The following is a 21,560-nucleotide window of genomic DNA, read 5'->3' on the forward strand; positions in this document are numbered from 1 at the left end:
TAAGACAAGCAGTAGAAGGAAGTGGGGCATGGTCTTGCTCCTGGACTTAAGATATAATAACATCATAATATGTCATTTGTATATCATTTCTACAGTAGATTTCAATTCAACAACAAAAAGGTTTTACCTGGATTAGATGTGAAAAGACAAAGCTTGGTGTCAAGTAAGAGGAAAATCAGTGGCTTTCAGATTTGTGAACACCCTAACAGGACTTTCTGATTCGCTGTAATGAGCTGAAATAATAAAAATACTGCATCCCAGTATGTGCGTCCTTTGCTGTGCTCTGTGTCCAGGTGCCAACTGTAGCAGTGGTGGCTTCAGGTGGAGGCTCTAGAGCAATGACAGGCCTGTTTGGCAGTCTGAAGGGTCTGAAGGAACTCGGTGTCCTGGATGCTGTCACGTACATCACTGGAGTGTCTGGATCCACCTGGTCAGACAAATATCTGGGTCCTTACACTTTTCAAACATGAAAAGGACAAATGATTTCACAGCGAAATAACAGTATCATCTACCACTGTCAACAGGGCTATGTCTAGCTTGTATCAGGAAGCTAACTGGTCACAGCAGGACATCAACACCTTCATCTCAGCAGTAAGGGAACATCTTGACAGGCGGGAGCTGAGCCTTTTCTATTTGAAAGAACTATACTATTACTTTAAAGAGCTGAAACAGAAAGCTGATGATGGCTACTCTGTGTCGGCTGTTGATTTGTTCGGTCTGGTTTGTGAGCAACTCGTCTTTCGGAAGGTGAGAAGATAAGTACTCAAGTATTACAAAACTTTTCAAAGAATCAAAAATAAAGCACAAAGCCAATAATCATAATACTGTGTTTGGAAACTGCAGAAACTGACCAGCACCCTGTCAGACCAGCAGATGACTGTGAATGAAGGTCAAAACCCTTTCCCTATATACACTGCTGTCAACATAAAGGACCATACGGGCTGTGAAACAGAAGCAGGTAAATATCCTTGGAGACATTAATCTAACTCAGATGAATGTACATGTGAAAACTATAGTGCGTTGTGCCTCATGTTTAAAACTGCTGCCTTGAGAGAGGACTCTGACGTGGACTTAGCCATTTACTCCTGCTGCGTATTCTTCTATGTCAGCACATTAGTCCCACCTAACACTGCAGGATCTTTCCGAAGGATGAACCTAGGTTCATTGGTGAGATACGCTCCATGCTATGTGCTCGCTCAGCTGCATTTGTCTCAGGTGATGCTGAATTCTAAAGAAGGAAAGATACGACCTGCGTAGAGAAAAGACAGGACAGACTGATCATGGAGGGAGATTGTGGCATGGTCTTCAGCACGTCACAGCGTGCCGACAGAAGACACAACAACCAGTAAAAACTCCCTCCCAGATGAACTCAGTGAGTTCTGTGCTCGCTTTGAGACCTTCAGCACCGACCAGAGAACGTACTGGACCCTCTCCATGTCTTTGGGGTAGATGTGTATGGTTCTCAGGATAACATAACTAAGCAACCACGCTCACAGATAACATCCTAGGGCATATACTGTTTTCACTTTAATATGTCCATTGCCCAGCCCTCAGTGCCAACCCGTTTTTAAGTCCACTATTATTGTGCACCTCCCAAAGAACCTGCCTGAATGAGAACCGTCCCATTGCACTCATCCCAAATTGTTATGAAGTGTTTTGAGAGGATAGTTATGTTGCACATAACCTTAAATAAAAAGACCTTCCCAGACACTGTTGACACATTACAGTTACAGTACAACTGATGATACTGTCAGCGCTGCTCTCATGCACTTGGAGGGTAAGGACACGTACGTCAGAATGCTCTTAGTTCATTCATTCATACTTGGACTTAAAAACCTCCTGACCCTTGGACTGACTCCTTCTGTAACTGGATGTTGACAGACATACCTCAGTCAGTCAGTCATTTAGCCTCCCAGACCAACAGCAGTATCATAAAGATTGCAGAAGACAACTTGTACATTAGTAAGACGGAGGTGGAGAGGGTGACAACCATTTCTCGGAGTATACAGTACATCAGCAAGGACCTCAGAACACTCAGCAGCTGCTAAAGAAATCCCAATGATGACAACAATGAAATACAGCTGAGAGCGTCATCTGCACCTCGCTCACAGTGTGGTCTGGGGAACTGCACTACTTAGGACAGAAAGGCTGCTAATAAAAAACTGCACAATTGTTTCTTAATTTTTTCTTAATTTAACTGATCTTGTTAACAGAGTGGTGTGAGTTCACCCCCTACGAGGTGGGTCTCCAAAAATATGGGGCTTTCATCCAAAGCAAGGGCTTAGGAAGCCAGTTCCTCCTTGGCCATAGGACCACGGACCACTCACAGCTTCGCCTCCCCTACCTGATTGGTGAGAACACTTACCCAGTAAAAAAAAAAATAAAAAAAGTGTCAACATCAAACAACAAAAATCTTGTGTTTGTGGTGACACTATTTTTTTTTATATTCATGTCAACCTCATCAGGAATATGGAGCAGTGTCTTCTCTAAAAGCATAGCTGAGTTTTTGCATGATGTTGCACGAAATCCGACGAGTTTGAGAGCCGCTATGGAAGAAGATGAGAGCATCACAGGTATTAGATTTAAACATTTAAACACCCACCATACTTGTAGTTAGTGCAGTCATCCTCCTTCTGACCTGCACTGGTTTGTATACTGCCATCATTAGTTGCATTTCTTTTTGCAGAGCTCAGGTCTGCACGAAGGCGAGGAGATGAACCTACACCTGAAACCAGGAATTCGTCGATAGCATCAATTTGCAGTTCACTGATTGAACTCCTCAAGTATCGTCCATTCCTCTCTGAGATGCATAATTTCACACATGGTTTCTTCCTGCGCTCGAATTACGAAGAATGCAGCTACTTCCAGGCACATAAAGGTAAAAACAAAAAGGGCTCACAAAACAGATAGAGCTTAAGCCATATGGCCTCCTCATCATTGACCCATCCTAAAATCCTTCTGTTCTTTGCACAGAAAACCACCCGGATGCCTTCCCAAACAAGCTGACTCCCAGTGACACCACTCTGCACATGGTTGATTCTGGTCTTTCCATCAGCATTGGCTGTCCACCGATCCTGCGGCCGGAGAGAGACGTGGACGTCATCATAAGCCTGAATTACTCGTGGGAACCGCAGCACATGCTCAATGTAAACAGAAAAATGATCTGAAGGTTTCGTTAATAGCAAAGATCTCCTAAAATTATTATATTTTAGACCACAATAATTGAAGCATTGAGTTTAGTGTCAAAGTCTGAAAACACAAGTTCATTCCATGGAAACTAACCTTCTCGGCATACTAGGCCCAATGATTGGTACTTGATAGGAAGTGACAAATGGAAGCTGTCTTATCTAAACCTCTGACCTCTTAGGGTTAGGGTTACCTGTGTTTGCAGCCACGGTAACATTGCACGAACTTGACCAGCATGAAAGGTCTGATAGGAAAAAGAACATAAGACCATTTGGGACCATGCTCAGGACAGAAGAATCAAAGATAGGGTTGTTTGGTTACTGTAATATTAGACAGAACTCTTTTCAAAAATGGTGATGCAAAAGTCAAGGTATGGGGTTGCTTTCAGTCCTCGAGGACTTGGTAAACCATTCAACACTGAATTCTGCATCCTATCAAAATGTGCTTAAACATAATGAGACACTTAATCTCAAAGTTGAGCTGAAATTGGACCTTTTAACAGTAAAATGATCTAGTAAATCCACCAAGGAATGACCCAAAAGGAAGAAATGGAGGATTACGGAATGTCATAGTCAAAAGGCCCGGATAGGGAACGGTGTCAGAGGATGTATACAAGTCACTTATGGCAAGAAAATCGTGCAGCTGAAGGACTTCTGCATGGGTGCTATTAGAGACCAATAAACTATGCACAAGTTATTATTTCTGCTGAAGGAGGTTAGTACCAGTTTGTAGGACCAGAAAAAAATGATATGACGGAAAAGAACAATATTCCTGGAGCTTTCTCATATGCATATCTCCATTATCTATTGGCATGCTTTCAAAGAGGAAGTTTGAGCATCCAAATAGTTGGGAGGTTATTACCTTTTCTGTATTGGATTCTGCACTGTGAAAAAAGTAAACATTCGAGAAAAGTCAAATTTAAGTGGAAGAGACTTTAACATTATTGTGTTTATCAGGTCATGAAGAAGACAGCAGAATACTGCAAAGAACACAACATCCCCTTCCCCAATGCTGACTATGACAGTCTGGAGAAGGAGCCAAAGAAGGAGGTCTACATTTTGGAGGATAAGGAGAATCCCAAGGCCCCCATTGTGATTCACTTCCCACTGTCCAACGTGACGTACAGAGACTACAAAAGTCCTGGTAAGGTTTTGTTCAATGCAGAAAAGTTATAATACATATCAGAAAGTTGCAAAAGAAAGTCCACCTCCAGGATTTTTTTTTTTTTTTTTTTTAAATATGATTTATTTATTGAGTTTTCAACAAAAAGAGCATACACAGACCCTTGTATACAACTGCGTGAGAGAGAAACAACAAACCACTGAATGAGGTGAGGTAAGCACTAATAGCAGAATGTGGTGTTACTGAAAACAAGAGGATAAAGTTTGTCAATACCCACACAGAGTTACAAACCTGGAAACACATAATACCAATAGAGGGGGGGGGGGGGGACTGAAAACAAAACAAGACAAAAAGAAAAAAATAATAATAATAAAAAAAACAGAACACGAGACACTTAAAAGACACTAACAAATGAGACATACTGTGTGCTGCTAATGCAGGGAGAGAGCGTAAGCTCGTCAGGAGCCACGGGGAGGTGCAGTCCAGGGGGCTGTTTAACCAGTGGGGGGAGTATCCAGCTGGAGGGACAGGACATGCCCCTGAAAGGGTTGCCAAATCTTTAAAAATTTTTCATTGGATCCACGAAGGGAGTGTTTGATTTTCTCTAATTTCATAAAGGATAAGGCATCCCTTATCCAATGGGTGTGGGAGGGGGGAGACGGGCTCTTCCAGTGCATGAGAATAACACGCCTCGCTAACAAAGTAAGAAAAGCCACCAATTCAGTGAAGTAAGATGGCAGTGGGTTGGTAGCGGGCAGGACACCGAACAGGCCTACTAAGGGTGATTGGAAGACTTTGGTAGATGTGATGGCCGAGAGTGAGTCAAATACAGAATTCCAAAACCAAGAGAGAGCGGGGCAGGTCCAAAACATGTGACTGAGGGTAGCTGGTCCTAGGTGACACTTATCGCAGTTTGGATCAGTGCCCGGATAAATGCGAGCTAGTTTACTTTTAGACCAGTGGACTCTATGAATTACTTTGCACTGCAAAACCCCATGCCGGGCACAAATAGATGATGCATGGACCCATTTCAGAGCGCGCTGCCAGACCTCAGGCTCTATCTCTATATTAAGGTCTTCGGACCAAATAGTGCGCAGTTTATCAGAGGACGAATATTGGTGTGAAAGGAGAGTGTAGTATAGCCCTGAGATGGTACCTTTGAGGTAGGGGTTAAAATTCAAAATAGTGTCAATCAGAGTAGCAGGAGGAATAGCAGGGAAGCCAGGGAAGCGATTGCGAGCAAAGTCTCTGACTTGTAAATACCTGAAAAAGTGGGATCTCTGCAAATTGTATACACCCACTAGTTGGTCAAAGGATGCAAATATTCCCTCAATGTAAAGATGTTTGACAGAAACAATACCATGATCCTCCCAGGCTGCAAAAGCCCGATCATTAATAGAGGGAGTAAACAGAGGGTTAGCATGAACAGGAGATAAAAGAGAAATTGACTGTAACCCCAAATGGCGTTTCAATTGAGTCCAGATCTTGAGAACCTCCAGGATTACAAGTTCTTTCCAAGCCCAAATTAGAGTGCATCTGTTCAGAAGACAAGGATCTCACCCATTCACAAAAACGTGTGTGTGTTTAATATATTTTTTAATGCACAATTAATCCAGCTTTATCATCGTCTTTGCAGGCGTGAAACGTGTGACTGAGGAGGAAATAGAAGCCGGGAAGGTGGACGTGGAGAGCGAGAAATCTCCATACACCACCTCCAACCTGTGCTACTCCAAAGAGAATTTCGACGCTCTGGTGGACCTCACCACTTACAACATCCTGAATAACAGGGAGAGCATCTGTGAGGTCTTCCAGAAGGCCCTGCAGAGGAGGGAGTCCAAAGAAAATGACACAGTCCGTAACTTCTCGCTGTGAAACACATCATGTTACCTTCAAAGCCAGTTAGAAAATGGTTGATTGTGAAATCTGAGAGCATCTCAGTCCAACAGAAATTGATGTCTTTTTGTGCTTCAACAGATTATTGTTTGTGTGGATAACCGATTAATTTCATTGATTAAATGTGTGCAACAACACCAAAGCAAATTCCTTGTATGTACAAACATACTTGTCAATAAAGTCTTTTCTGATTCTATTTAATCTCATCTCTTTATATTGCATTGTATGTATGAGTCTTTGTCGACCAGATGACTGGGGAAGAAAACTGTCCTCAATATTCAGCTTTATTCTTAGAGGATTCTAAAATGAAGGAATGTAATGGTTCTCGATCAAAATTGTATTTGATTTTTTTAATAAATCGAAAACTACGCACAGGGTATCTGTGGATTTGGGCAGGAAGGAAAACTCACACAACGTAAAGGATCAGTTTCAAAATAAAAATAAAAGTGACGAGACACTGAGCTTTTTCAAAATAAAAGAATGTGCAACAAGTTACTGCTGACGAATAAAAGGTCAGTAAAGACAAAGGTCTTCAAAGCCAGTTAGATTTTAGTTTTCTGTTTACCTGTTCATCATGCACAGTATAAAAGGAATCATTTTATCATATTTAACATAATATGCTCTTATGTGTGGCTGCTAGGACATTAAATTTGATATGGAGGGAGTTTTTGATTGCACCTGAGGCTTGCTGAAAGCTTGGAGTCTGATATCAATGCCAAGTCTGCGCTCTAGTGTTCACTACCTGAAAACACATGCTGGAATCATTGCCCTTCATTCAGGAAACAAATTAAATCATGACAGTTTTTATTGAAGGTCTAAATGATGGGAAAGACTTAAACGCTGCAACAAAAGCTAATTTCTAAAGGTTCACATGCCAGACCACCTGGTCAGACTAATATCTGGGTCTTTAGACTTTTCAAACATGAAAAGGACCAATGACTTCAGAGTGAAATAACCGTATCATCGTCCACTGTCAACAGGGCTATGTCTACTTTGTATCAGGAAGCTAACGAGTCACAGCAGGGCATCAACACCTGACAGTGAATGAAGAACAAAACTCTTTCCCTATATACACCGCTGTCAACATGAAGGACTGGATAAAGAGCCGTTGAAGTGAAGCTGGTAAATATTGATTATTTGATGCTCCAAGGAACTGCAACACTGTTGTTTCATGTGATTCCATGAAACTTTGAGAGACTGACTTGTTAATCAACGTAACTGCTACTTGGATTGGTTTCAATGAACCAACCTGTTACTTCATCTGTAACTGTGGATCATGAATGGCCATGAGAGTCCCTCTCTTAGCTGAGTGTGGATCAACAATGTAAATAATAATCAGTTTTTTAAGTCAAAAGGTCGCGGGAAAGAAAGTCAGAGTCATATGCAGACACAAGAGGAGGCAGAAACAGGAAACGAGCCAACAAGAAAACATAGAAAGTAGAATAAATCTAAAGAACATAACAACCAGACAAACTGCCAGAGGACAAAGGGGAATGGCAGGAGTATATATAGACACACTGACTAATAATGAGACACATGTGAGACTGAGGGTGGAGTACACAAGGTGAGACCAGTTAAATAATCAGTGGAGGGAAAACACAGGAAGTAAAGACACCAGGGAAGAAACAGAAAACCCAATTGGTATTGATACCATGATGACCAGTTTGAATTCACAGTTAATATGTTGGTGAAAACACAGCTGTAGATCCAAAGTGGCCATAGACAACCCCACCCCTAATGAACTATGAAATGTGTTTCACCTTTTTCCTCATTTCAACTGATCCTGTCGACAGAGTGGTGTGAGAGTGCCCCCTACGAGGTGGGCCTCCAAAAATATGGAGCTTTTGTCCGGACTGAGGACTTCAGTCAGTTCTTCCTCGGTCATAAGATTAAGAAACTCCCAGAACTCCGCCTCCCTCACCTGATTGGTGAGAATGTCACCACTTCCCCAGTAACATTTCAGATAAATCCCAGCCCAGGAGGACAAAGCCAATCTGAGATATATGTCTATGTCAATGTTCTCAGGAATATGGAGCAGTGCCTGCTCAGTAACCATGACTCAGCTGTGGAAGTTCGTTACAGGGCATTCGTTACAGTCCTCCACACTTGGGTCAGATGTCGAGAACAAAGATACAATTGCTCTATGTTTCACCCTGCACTGCAGACTGGGATTTCAACAGTCCTTGTTGCCAGGGTCTGCTATGCCACACATAACACATTATTTTCTGTAATCAATTTAGGTATGTGTCACTCACATACTGCATACCTTTGTAGAAGCTGACTGTGATCCTTCAACTCTGGACACAAAGGTCATAAAAGCGAACGAAAGAAGTGGACTTACCGACTTCCTCAAGGATCGTCCAGTCCTTGCTGAGTTGTACAATTTCATGCACGGTTTCTCCTTGTGCTGGAACTACGGTGAAAAGCGCTACTTTGAGGCAAGCAAAGGTGGGCACTGAAAGCTGTGATCACATTGACACATTTTTTTTTTTTTTTTACCCTGCTGCTCAATCGTTTCCTGATGCTCTAACTTTTAGATTAAATTTTAGATAGATGCTCTAACTTTCTAACTTCCTCCTCTTTTCTCTTTTGTACAGACACCCACCCGGATGCCTACCCAAACCAAATGACGCCCAGTGACTCAACTCTACGCATGGTCGATTCTGGCCACGCCATCAACATCAGCTGTCCTGCGGCCGGAGTGAGGCGTGGATGTCATCATATGTTTGAGTTACTCATGGGATCGAGAGCATGTTCTTAAAGTAATCAGGAAGTATCCTTTGACACGGTTATCCAAATATGTCTGTGTATTTCCTTTTTCCTTATGAATCCGTATGATTCTGCACAGAAAAGATCAAAGAAAGCTTACGACTCAATGCCACACACGGATACTGGAATGTCTGGAACTGTATAAGATCAACAGGAACCTAAGGGCCTTCATCCAGAACTCGATGGGAATGTGAAAGACAACCTTAGAGACAACCACCTGCTGAGGAGACTGAGGTCCTTCGGTGTCTGCAGGACTCTCTTAAAGACCTTTTATGACTCTGTGGTAGCCTCAGCTATCTTCTACGCTGTGGTCTGCTGGAGAGGGGACAGCACGGACAGGGACAGGAGCAGGCTCAACAGACTGATCAGGAGAGCCAGCTCTGTCCTGGACTGTGCAATATTATATTATTTATATCACTTCACTCACTTGCAATATTATTTTATATTACTTAAACTACAATTGTTTTTCACCATGCTACATTGCACTGTTACTGTTTCTTACAATATTTTTTTATTTATACCATGATTACTATACTTTGCAATACTCTCCTATAACTTCCCCACATCAGGCTGCTTTTTATAACCAGTACTGTTTGTATATTTGTGTCTTATTCCTTTGTTGATTGTTGAATTTTTCCTTGTTATTGTGTTTCTGCCTTTCTATTTTTCAAATTCCGTGGTGTATATTACACTTTCTGCTGCTGTAACGGGTGAATTTCCCCGGTGTGGGATAAATAAAGTATAATCTAATCTAATCTAGAGGCCAACTCAAAGCCAATTGCCCAAGTCAACATCAAATGCGGCATATACCAAGGAGATGCACTGTCACCACTGCTGTTCTGCATAGGCTTGAACCCCCTCAGTCAGATCATCACAAAGAGTGGTTACGGGTACCAATTCTGAAGTGGAGCAACAATTAGCCACCTGCTCTACATGGATGACATCAAGCTGTACGCCAGGAATGAGCGTGAAATCGACTCACTGGTCCACACCACCAGGATCTACAGCAATGACATAGGGATGTCATTCGGATTGGACAAGTGTGGCCGGATGGTCTCAAAGAGAGGCAAGATGATCAGAACTGAAGGGGTCGACCTTCCAGAGGGCAACATAGGTGATATCCAAGACAGCTACAAGTACCTTGGTATCCCACAGGCTAACGGAAACCATGAGGAAGTCAACCACAACCAAATACCTCCAGAGAGTGAGGCAGGTCCTGAAAAGTCAGCTGAATGGCAGGAACAAGATCCAAGCCATGAACATGTACGCAATACCGGTCATCAGATACCCCTCTGTGATCATAAGCTGGCCAAAGGAGGAGATAGAAGCCACAGACATCAAGACAAGAAAGTTCCTCACCATGCACAGAGGGTTTCACCCCAAATCCAGCACCCTGAGACTGTACACTAAGCAGAAAGTGGGAGGCCGAGGACGAGTGAGCATCAAGGCCACTATCCAGGATGAAACATCAAATGTAATAAGATTACATTCACTTTTATATAATAGGTGCTCCCGACCCAGTGATGGTTACAGATAGACAGCCTTGCTAAATTAGTCATAATAAAAGGAGTCATAATAAAAGTAGACTTGGCACATCGGTGCCCCACCCGTGGGAAGAAGATGAAAGCAAACATTTTTGTGCGACAGCTTAACCTTGGTATTTTTCCAACATTCGGCCACCATTTCACTGATTCCCATGCATGCAACGTGTCGATCCACATGGCTGCTACCGTTTTCAAGAAGCACGTAATTGATTAATTGTCAGGGTTCAAATAGCAACATCTGTGGGTGTAGCCCATCAGAAACTGTCTTGACTTGTTTCTGTTAACCATTCCTTCCTTTACTCCTCTTTTAAATCATCTGTCTAAAATTTGGACGCTGTTGTCCTCAAAAGAGAGTCCTTTGTCCTTCAGGCGTAGGTGGACCGCTCAATCGTTTCCTGATGAGCTGGGTGTCCTGTGTCAGGACATGCGTTTGTGGATGGGTTGTAGACGTCCGTACATTCCTCACTGCACTGACCGACATAAACTACAGTTGCTTTCCATGGAATTCCACAAGTGATTTATTTTCCTTCTAACTAACACACCCTCTTCATATATGGTCAACTGCTATTTTACTCGGTAATTGCAAGACTACAAGATTCAATAATAAGATAAGATAAAACCATATAATTGATAAGATCATTAACTCGTTGGTTAAAAAGTTTGGTACGGTTGTATGAACTCTCCGAGTGTGTTAGTTTGAATCCTTGTAAATGCTCTTATGAAAACTGGGATGCATATGAAATTTGAAATTTCAAAGAAGAAATCTTTCTTTTGAAATTGTGGTGAATGTACCTTTGCACTCATGTTGTACTGTTCTTTCAGAGGCTGCAGAACGTTTGTAAAAAAAGATCCCGGAGGCAGGGGCATTGATCTAGACCTATTGCTGCCTTTTCGCTCAACTGCAGTCCAATCACATGTCATATTTACCAAGTCAGGTGGGATGGTTGGGCTACATACCAAGTGTACGTGGCCCTGGGTGATTACATGCTATTAAGATTACAAGGCCATAAGTCACAATAACAAAATATAGTTAAAATATAACCATGTAAATGATAAGACAATTAACTAGCAGCAATGAACAACTTAACCCTCCTGTTGTCTTCGCGTTTACTACGCACCTTTTGTCCTCCCGGGTCAATTTGACCCGGGCTGTTTTGACTGCTTATAAAACATGATGTGTACATTTTTTTAATTTTTTTTTTTTGTTTCACCTTTTAATTGAACTTGTTTCCAACACATGAACATAAATTTTATATTTAGTTTTGTAGTTTATGGTACGATACACCTAATTTACAAAAAAGTACAACTCGTTTTTGAGTGAAAAAAAAAGCAGAAATTCTGAATTATTTTCACTATGCTAGTGATCAGAGGCATAGGTGTTGATCCATTATCACAGGCTGGTATATGTCAATGTTCAGGCAGGATATTGTTTTGAAACCTTTTTGATTTTTTTAATGACAGCAAATAGTCACACCGGTTGTCCTCCCGAGTCAATTTGACCCGGGCTGTTTCAATTGGTTACAATGTAAATGTGTAAAATGATTACACCATTCTGTGTTACATATTTTTGGCCTACTTCATGACAAGTCATTACCACACATTTTAAACTTCTTTTAGACCTGTTTTATGAAAATAAACCTAATATAGAAGATATTATTAGTTCTCTTTCGTCTCGAGACTATCTCTCCACTCCGTTACATATTCCATATGTACGGGGAATGACCTCCCCTGCATGTCAGGGTACGTGGATACTTCTTTAAGACACACCGGCTCGCCCGGTCACGCCCCCAGGTTTACCCTATAAAGCACCTGTGCTGGCGTGAAATCAGTGATTGTTTGATCTCCACCTCAGTCAGGGTGCAGAGTTATAATCTAAGAAAGAGAAAGAGGGTTACAGCAGGTATCCACTTACCTTATTGGAGGTGTCTGTCTACGGGCAGCCACCCTGGATGCTGATCCTTTCCTTTGTTTCATTTATTGTTATGCGCTATCACCGGTGGCTTGCCCCGGTGACGGTGCTTCTCCAAAGAGGAGTGAAAGCTACGGCTACGACGGCTATTCCCTTACCGGCGTATTGCTTGCGGCCCGCGAGCTGACGCGTCCGGTGGGAAATCAGCTGAGCGCAGGCGTCCAGTCTGCAGCCAGCTGCCCCAGCCAGTCGAGCCGACATTTTTCCCAGAGCCGACACCGGCGTATTGCTCGCGTCTCGCGAGCTAACGCGCTCGGCAGCGGCTACGACGGCTGTTCCCTTACCGGCGTATTGCTTGCGGCTCGCGAGCTGACGCGTCCGGTGAGTTTAGGCTGAACGCAGATGTCCACTCTGCAGCCAGCCGCCTCAGCCGCCCGACCCGGCGTTTCCCCCCTCACCGGCGTATTGCTCGCGTCTCGCGGGCTAACGCGTTCGGCGGGGGCCCTTGTGGGTGCGGGCTGAGAAGTCCGCCGAAACAGCGCTCCGCCGGCCGGAGAAAAGGCCGGCTTAAACAAAGTCCATGCAGCAAACAATTAATGAACTAGCGAACTAGCTTTGCTAGAGCGCTAACATGAGGGCTATCTCCACGTGTTCCGTGTAAACAAGGAAGTGGGCTTTCTCGTCACTGCCGAAGGCCCCGCCCCCGCCACACACACACCCAAAAAAAAGAAAAAAAAGAGGAGAAAGAAATCTTCTATCTATCTATCTATCTATCTATCTATATATTTAAAATGGATAAATAAATAACAAAAGCAGTATGGAAAGTCGGCAGGGACACTGCTGTCTTGGTTGTGGGGTGCCCATGCCCCTAGAGGATGGGCACGTTAAGTGTGTGTTGTGTCTGGGGCACCAGCTTGCCACCTTATCTAGGGAGGCCCCGGAGAGCTGCATGGACTGTTTTATAATGCCTGCGCAGACCACGAAAGCGCATTGTCGCTTCTTCAGTGCTAAGCGTGCAGGCCCACCCCTCTCTGATGGAGTTAGGGGTAAAACTGGGAGATTTGCTGAGGCCACAGGGGGTCAAGGGGCACATCCAGCCTGGCCAACCACGCTGGCCCCTTCTGCTCCCGGCCTTCGACGGCCCGGCCTCACGCTGACCTCATCCCTCCCCCCGTCCCTCTACTTGAGGAGGAGGAGGAGGACGACGACGACGACGACGATGACGTCGATGTAGTGACAGTCTTCTCTGATGACAATGATGTCCCATGTGAGCAGCAACTACCAGGTGACACCCGGAAAGGGGAGGTGGCCCACCATTTCGCTGGGGTTATTAGCAGGGCAACCAGGGCCCTGGATGTTGCTCTGCTGGAGAAACCCTCGGCACCCGCCTCTCGGTTTGAGGAGGATGCGGATATGCGCCCCATACCGGCCCAGATCCCCCTCCTGCCCGAAAGACCTGGTTTGCAAACAGTTTGCCACACCAGCTGCCAGAACTAGGCCGTCTACTTCGTGCAGAAGGTTCTCTGACATGCAGGATAAGGAGCATGTCGCCTGTGGGTCGCTTCCGCCACTGGACCCGGCTCTTACTCCGCTGGTCTCTCTGTTCTCGGCAGAGCCACCTGCCCTAGCAAGATTTGCAGGGTTATGGACGGCCTGCTTGCCAAGCTGCACAAAGCCATGGCTACTCAGACCGGCCTGGCTAACACTGGAGCGATCATGTCCCTGTACGTTCGCCAGCTGTCTCGTCAGCTACAGGATGGTTCAGGGGGATCCGGTGTTGTGGGCAAGCTTCAGGCAGCTTCCTCATGCCTCTCCTCAGTTATGAAGGAGCAGGCGGAGACCGCAGGCAAAGCTCTGGCATCCCTTTGGGTGGTCAGACGCCACTTGTGGCTGTCTCAGTCCCAGCTCCAGCAGGGGGATCGGGTGTGTCTGCTAAGGCTGCCCATAGACCCCTCAGTAGTGTTTGGCCCGGATGCTGCTAGGCTGCTGCAGCAGGCATAGGAAAATCGCCGCTGCGCACAGGAAGTCTCGGGAAGCCTCTTGAAGCGCTCCAGGGGTTCGAGACAGGCAAAAATAGTGCCCGCACCTCGTCCAACACCTGAGGTCACGGCATGGGGACCGAGGGACCTCAGACCACAGCTGGAGGCTCTCTGTAGGCGGAACACCCGCCGTCAAGCAAGGGGCGGGGGACCGTCATCTAAGGCTCGGGAGTCTTCCTGGCAGCCTCCCCCCTCCTGACTAGTCCCGAAGCCCAGTCAGCATGCCTCCCCTGTCGGCCAGTTTCAGGGCAGCGTGGCAGGGCTACCGTCTGCAGTTTCTTCGCCGACCCCGTGTGACAAGACTGGCCACTTTCACCACGGTGAGCGACTCTCGGCAAGCAGAAGTACTGCGGGCCGAGGTGTCCTCCCTTCTGGGGTAGAAGGCCATAAGGCAGGTGGACCAGGGAGATCACCAGGCTGGGTTTTTCTCCCGCTATTTTTTGGTACCCAAAAAGGACGAGGGGCTTCGTCCTATTCTGGACTCAACAAGTTCCTTCGCCCCCTGAGATGCAGGATGCTGACAGTCCCCAGGGTGAGGCAGGCCATCACTATGGGAGATTGGTTTGCCACCATCGACCTCAAGGATGCATACTTCTAGATTCCCATCTGGAAGGGGCACTGGCGTTTCCTGAGGCTCGGCTTCGAGGGCAGGATCTTCAAATTTCAGGTCTTGCCTTTTGGCATTTCCCTGGCCCCCGTACATTTACTCGATGCATGGACGCGGTCCTTGCACCACTAAAGCACCGAGGACTGAGGCTCCTCAATTACCTGCAGTCTCAGAGGAGCAATGCCACAGTCACATGGCCCTGCTCCTGGAGCACGTTCAGGGCTTGGGGCTACGCCTCAATTACAAGAAGAGCAGACTCCAGCCTGCCCAAGTGACATTGTTTCTGGGCACAGTCCTGGACTCCAGGACTGTATCCATCGTGCTGTCACAGAAGAGGCGACAAGCCTTCAGGGCCTGCCTCAGACTCTTCCAGCTGCATTCTCGGGTCAGCTGGGGGCTCTGCCTTCGCCTCATGGACTTGATGGCGGCAATGGTGCAAGTAGTCCCTCTGGCCCTACTGCACATGAGACCTGTCCAACGGTCCTTGCTGAACCTGGGCTTATGTCCACAGAGCTCCCACCACCCCGAGGTGGTGGTCTCCCGGAGACTTCAGACAGCCCTTCACTGGTGGAGAGTTTCGGACAACATACAGAAAGGGAGTACTCTGGGACCGATGGTCTATCGCCAAGTGATCTCCACCGATGCATACTTGGCAGGCTGGGCGCCGTCCATGAGGGCTGGGGGGTCAGCGGAGAGCCGTCTTTCTTGCACTTCACCAGTTCCTGCCGAGACTGAGAGACCACCATGTTATTGTCAGGACCGACAGCACGGTGGCAGCCGCCTACATCAACAAACAGGGGGGCCTGGACTCCTCCATCTTGTGCAAGCTGGCAACCAGGCTGCTGAAATGGGCCCACCCCCTCTTCTGCTCGCTCAGAGCAGTACACGTGTCGGCGTCATTGAACACGGCCGCGGACATCATTTCGAGAGGGGGCCCGTGTCCAGGAGAGTGGAGGCTCCACCACCTGCGGGTGGAGCCTCCATTCTCCTGGATCTGGGGTCGCCTCGGCAGGGCGGAGGTCGACCTGTTCGCCTCCAGGGACTCAACACATTGTCAGCTCTTCTTCTCCCTGTGGAACGACAATCCTCCTCTGGGGTGGGACGCTCTGGCTCACCCATGGCCCCAGAGGCTGCTCTACACCTTTCCGCCCTTCTCCCTTCTCCAGCCTCTTCTCCGAAGGCTGCAGATGGAAGGGGGGAGGCTGATTCTTGTGGCTCCGTTTTGGCCCCACATGCCATGATTCTCTGCGATTCCTCAACTCTTTGACGGCATGCCGTGGGAACTCCCACAGCGCAGGGACCTGCTGTCTCAGGCAAATGGAACCCTGTTCCACCCCTTCCCAGCGGGGTTCAGACTGGTGGCCTGGCCCCTGAGAGGGACAGGCTCCTGGATTTAGGTTTGCCAGCGCCAGTGGTGAGGACTATACAGGAAGTAAGGGCACCATCTACTAGGATGGCCTACTCATATCGCTGGGGGGTGTTTTCCACTTGGTGTGGGGCCCACCAGGTGGACCCCTATTCAGCCATGGCCAAGGACATCCTGCTGTTCTTGCAGGGCCAGCTGGATGCAGGAAAGTCTGCCGTTACCCTCCGAGGTATGGTGGCGGCGATCAAGGCAGTGCGTGGCGGTGAACACGCCCTGAGTGAGGCCAGCTGCTCCTTGATTTCAAGGTTCCTTAAAGGCGCACGGCGGCTGACGGTTTGCAGGTCTAGACCTGCAGTCCCTCCATGGGATCTGGACGAGGTTCTCGATGCGCTTAGGGGCCCTCCCTTCGAGCCCCTTGGGGGTTCTGAGGTGACGTGGCTTTCCCTTAAAACTGTATTTTTGCTGGCCATAACCTCCGCCAGGAGGGTGAGTGAGCTTCAGGCACTGTCGGTCCACAGTGACTGCTGCAGGTTCTCACCAGATGGGTCAAGCGTGGTCCTCCACCCCAACCCAGCTTTCCTGCCTGAGTTTCACTTATCTCAGTCGGTAGAACTACGAGCGCTCCCTTCTGGCGGAGGTGGGACAACTGGGCAACGCCAGTCTGTGCTGTGTCCGGTTAGGGCCCTGAAAGAGTATATACGGCGCACTAAGGCTGTCAGGAAGACTGACCAGCTCTTCATCTGTTTCGACACCAGTCGTTTGGGGAGACCCCTGTCAAAACAGAGGCTGTCCCACTGGGTCGTGGACATGGTTCAGCAGGCATACGCACTTTCTGGTATGCCTGTCCCACCCCGGGTTCGGGCACACTCAACTCGGGGTGTGGCCACCTCATGGGCCTTGTGGTGAGGAGCTTCTCTGGCCACCATATGTGCCGCGGCCGCATGGTCATCTCAGTCCACCTTTTCAAGGTTTTACCGCCTAAACATTGCAGCCACCCCTTCCTTTGGGGACAGGGTGCTGGGTGAGACTTGTTAGGGGGCTGTGCCTCCTTTCCCCATCACCTGTTGACCCTCGACCGAGTCGGTTGGTCTGAGTGGTCACCCCCTTTCACAGTAACTGGCCTTTACGTCTTGTGGGGCCTTTTCCTGTGTTCTTGGGTCGATCCTGCGTCTTGCAGACCGACCTGAGCAGCCCTCTGCCTCTCAGGCTTGGCCTTGCGCCTTGCGGGCCTTGACCTGGGTGGTATGTAAATAGTGTACACTTGTAAATAGTTCGTTTGTTGCACGTTGGGCTGCACCGTCTCCTCACGGGGTGTCTTAAAGAGTTCCCCGTACATATGGAATATGTAACGGAGTGGAGAGATAGTCTCGAGACGAAAGAGAACGTTAGGTTACGTTGTAACCTTGGTTCTCTGAGTGAAGAGACTATCTCTCCAGCTCTTAGGGCCGCTCGGAGACCAGTGTCGATCAAACTATCACTGATTTCACGCCAGCACAGGTGCTTTATAGGGTAAACCTGGGGGCGTGACCGGGCGAGCCGGTGTGTCTTAAAGAAGTATCCACGTACCCTGACATGCAGGGGAGGTCATTCCCCGTACATATGGAATATGTAACGGAGTGGAGAGATAGTCTCTTCACTCAGAGAACCAAGGTTACAACGTAACCTAACGTTATTTGGCATAACTGATAAATATATGTAAAGCATTAGGCAGGATACCCCAAGGTCAAAATTTACTGATGCACTTGTTTTCATAAATAAGAGAGTAAAGAAATATAATTTGCAAAGTGCATCATTTATTTTAAAAACTCTTTCTTTGATCTTCTTTATAAAATAATAAACACAGAGATACAGTGCATGGCTGTGTGGATGGGCGGGTGTGTGTGGGTGGTTGTATATATTTGTGTGTGTGTTAATTGTGCTGAAAACCACAATAGTGTGACCCATTGCACCACTAAATATGACTGGGTCAAATTGACCCGGGAAGACAACCGGTGTTATAAATTTTGATAAAACACACATAATTTAACAAATACAGTCATAATTAATTTGAGCTGTAAAGAGCATAGCAGGGGACTATCCATGTAAGTTTCAAGTAATTATATGGAAGAAAACCAAAGTTATGACAGTTTACATTTTGAAATCGGGTCAAATTGACCCGAGGACAACAGGAGGGTGAGAAGGATACACATCTGTAACTTTTTTAAATAACTTTCTGCTGTTGCAACGAGTTGGATTCTCCTACGTCACTGCATGCTGACAAAGTTTTTATTGCACCAGGTTATTTCCAAGGAATTGTTTTTCACTCCCTTCATTACGACAACCTTCATAACAACTGACATACTACTTCCTTTTAATGAGAATAGGTTGCCCTCTATAAAAGCAATCACAGCTCAGTCTGAGTACTGTCCAGGACTCATTTGTGAAGAGGACTTAAAGAAGAGGAAAACCCCAAGGAGGTTGGTGTACATTGATTTATTTAAGCTTGCTAAAAAAAAAAAATCTGATTGAGGCAATCTGTAAATCCATCTCAATTACTGCTCACTGTTGAACAGAACAACATCAACCTTATGTCCTCTTCTTTACAGCCCTGCAGAAATTTTTGGATTTTTTCAGTTAGTTAGTTAAATGTTGTTTTGTGACTTTGATTTCCTCTTTTAATTTTTTCACCATGTTTTTATTTAAAAGAAATTAATTTAAAAAGCATTTGCTTTTCAGGAAGGAAGGATAGCAAGAGGAATCATCTCAAAGGAGTCATGTTGGGGGTAAAATTTCCAATGTATTAGAGTTTTAACGGTTGATGACTATGTGTAGTCCTTTACAATATTTTGTACTGTTAATTTTATTTTAAACCAATTCAACCAGTTTGGACATGCAGCGCTACTAATGTCAGAACATCCACATTTTAAATAAAGATTCTCTGTGACAGCAAGCTGCAGAGGTAAAGAAGCAGATTTCTTATTTTTCTTAAACTCAGTTTCGTACGTTGGTTCATTCAGCAGAAGGAAACCGTCTACTACTTGACCCTGAACATCACCATACTGAGGGCCACAACCAAGTCTCGACATTACTGTGAGTATTGTCTTTAAAAGATATTTAAGAAATTCTCTGTGCATTTCAGTTTTTTCAAACTGCAAACCTTTTTTCTTTTTTTCCTCTTCCTTTGGTTTAGTCTTTAAATCTGACTGCTATGTCACTCTCTCACTGCCTACGGCGTCAAATAGGACCTGGCGCACAAAAACAATTTCAAACAAAAACAACCCTGAGTGGAACGAAACCTTTACCTTTAGGGTTCCCAGCCAGTTGAAAGTGAGTCCATTTATATAATGACTGTCCTTATTTTCAAAGTAATCCCACTGGACCAGAACCACAGGCTATTCTGAACATTTGTTTATTTATTTATTTATTTATTTATTTGTGGTAATCTGAGTTTATCGTAAATTCCTTCGTACAGGCATGTGTTTTTTGCAACTCTGCAACTCTCTTGTTTACACAGAATATTCTGGAGATGAACCTGTTTGATGAGGACTCCATTGCGGATGACCTGATTTCCACGGTTTACTTTGACACCACAAAGCTCTCTGTGGGGAAGAAGGAGACCAAGGTGTTTCCTTTAAACCCTGAGGTAAGACACTGTATGTGGAGGGAATCACTTGCTTAAAGGGATGAGAGATGACTTGGTTTGTGATCCATAAGCAATCCAAGCATGTCATCGCCTAACCTCAGGCTTACTGACAGCTCTGGCATGCTAGCTTACGATTTCCACGAAGAAATGTGCTAGATAACCTGATGTTGATGTCTTTGGTTGAACCTCTTTTTAGGCTAATCTCGATTCGATAAAGGTCTGTCCACAGGTGGAAGATTAGCCATAGCAACACTGTGTAGACACTGGAGATGCTTGCAGACTTTAGGAAGAACCCAGCCCCAGCAGTCCCATCATCCTTCAGCTTCCTGGGAATCATCATCATTGCCCAGGACATCAATTGGGAGCTGTACATCAGCTCTCAGAACAAAAAAAACGCACTGAAATGTACTTCCTACAGAAGCTGTAGAAGCTAAACCTGCCATAGACAAACGACTACATCTCCACCTTTCAACCCATCTTCAACATCACCATCTTCTAAACCATCCGTTACTGACAATGCCAAAGAACAAGACTGCAGTACGTCATTTATTCGGCTAATAAGGCGATTGGCTGCAATCCCCAAACCCTTAACAAAAGACTTAACAAGAACAGTTCTGTTATTGTAGTTGTAGCAGCATATTTTAACCTCACATCTTACTGATTGTCTTGTTCACTTTCTTCTAGACCACGGATGAACTTGTGGTTGAGTTCATGCTGCTCCCAAGGTACGAGTCACTCAGTGTATTCTATTACTAGTATCTGGCATAAAATATTTCATGTGTCGACCAATACCCAGGCTCAATAAGGATCATATGTTTTCCCCCTTTTGCAGTAAGGAGACCCCACATGACTATGGCACCAACGGCATCCTGATGGTAGAGTTTCGTTATTTTTTCTCCCTTGATCATGTATTAAATTTTTTTCTTTCTCACCACGGTTGGACTTTGTTGGACATCAAAGACAAGTTTAATGTACAATTTGATTTGGTTTAAAAGGGTTGACCATAATGAATGTCTTTTTCCCTCTTGGTGTCCCCCAGGCTGGCCCATTCTCAGCCTTGCATATCAAAGTTGACAAGTCACCAAGCTTCCACTGTATGTTGTCAGTGAGACCAAAATTATGAAGATTTATTCATTTTAGACATGACATAGCTCTGCATTTATTATTGTCTTTTCCCACTAGTGCTTAAAGGAAAGGTGCTGAAAATAAAGGGTGCCCACCCGGAAAACCAGACAATAGATTCAGAGGACCAGAAACTGATTTTCTATGTCAACAGAGACTTGGAGACTGATCTTGAACTGGCAGTGAGTTTTAAATATTCTATACAACCAATAAAACTGATGGAGGAAAAGCAGAAAGATGTAACCACTTAAGTAATTCACAGCAGCTACTGTATCTTCTAAACACTTATTTCAACCAATGCAAACCCCTCATCAAAATCAAATACCACGTGTGACACGGTGTGTTATTTCTCTATTTTTTCTGTCAGCCTTATGCTGATGC

At 45.6% G+C, this 21,560-nt stretch overlaps 1 protein-coding gene across 1 annotated transcript; it reads left to right on the forward strand.

Annotated features, from left to right (window-relative positions):
• The first annotated feature begins 89 nt into the window (after positions 1 to 89).
• LOC311509347 (cytosolic phospholipase A2 epsilon-like) lies at positions 90 to 10,664 on the forward strand. The gene is made up of 3 exons (XM_084574499.1): positions 90 to 3,146; positions 4,143 to 4,329; positions 5,945 to 10,664. The coding sequence occupies exons 1-3, from the start codon at positions 3,030 to 3,032 to the stop codon at positions 6,178 to 6,180; spliced, it is 540 nt and encodes a 179-aa protein (XP_084430625.1). The 5' UTR covers positions 90 to 3,029; the 3' UTR covers positions 6,181 to 10,664.
• Positions 10,665 to 21,560: the final 10,896 nt, after the last annotated feature.

Source organism: Chelon labrosus (genome assembly GCF_963514085.1).
Source record: "Chelon labrosus genome assembly, chromosome: 24".
Taxonomy (NCBI): Eukaryota; Metazoa; Chordata; class Actinopteri; order Mugiliformes; family Mugilidae; genus Chelon; species Chelon labrosus.

Bases quoted from the DNA above. Each gene is read 5' to 3' on its own strand.
- LOC311509347 (XM_084574499.1), top strand. From the start codon at position 3,030: ATGGTTGATTCTGGTCTTTCCATCAGCATTGGCTGTCCACCGATCCTG. The intron at 3,147-4,142 runs GTAAACAGAAAA...TGTGTTTATCAG, and splicing joins AACCGCAGCACATGCTCAAT to GTCATGAAGAAGACAGCAGA. The intron at 4,330-5,944 runs GTAAGGTTTTGT...TCGTCTTTGCAG, and splicing joins CAGAGACTACAAAAGTCCTG to GCGTGAAACGTGTGACTGAG.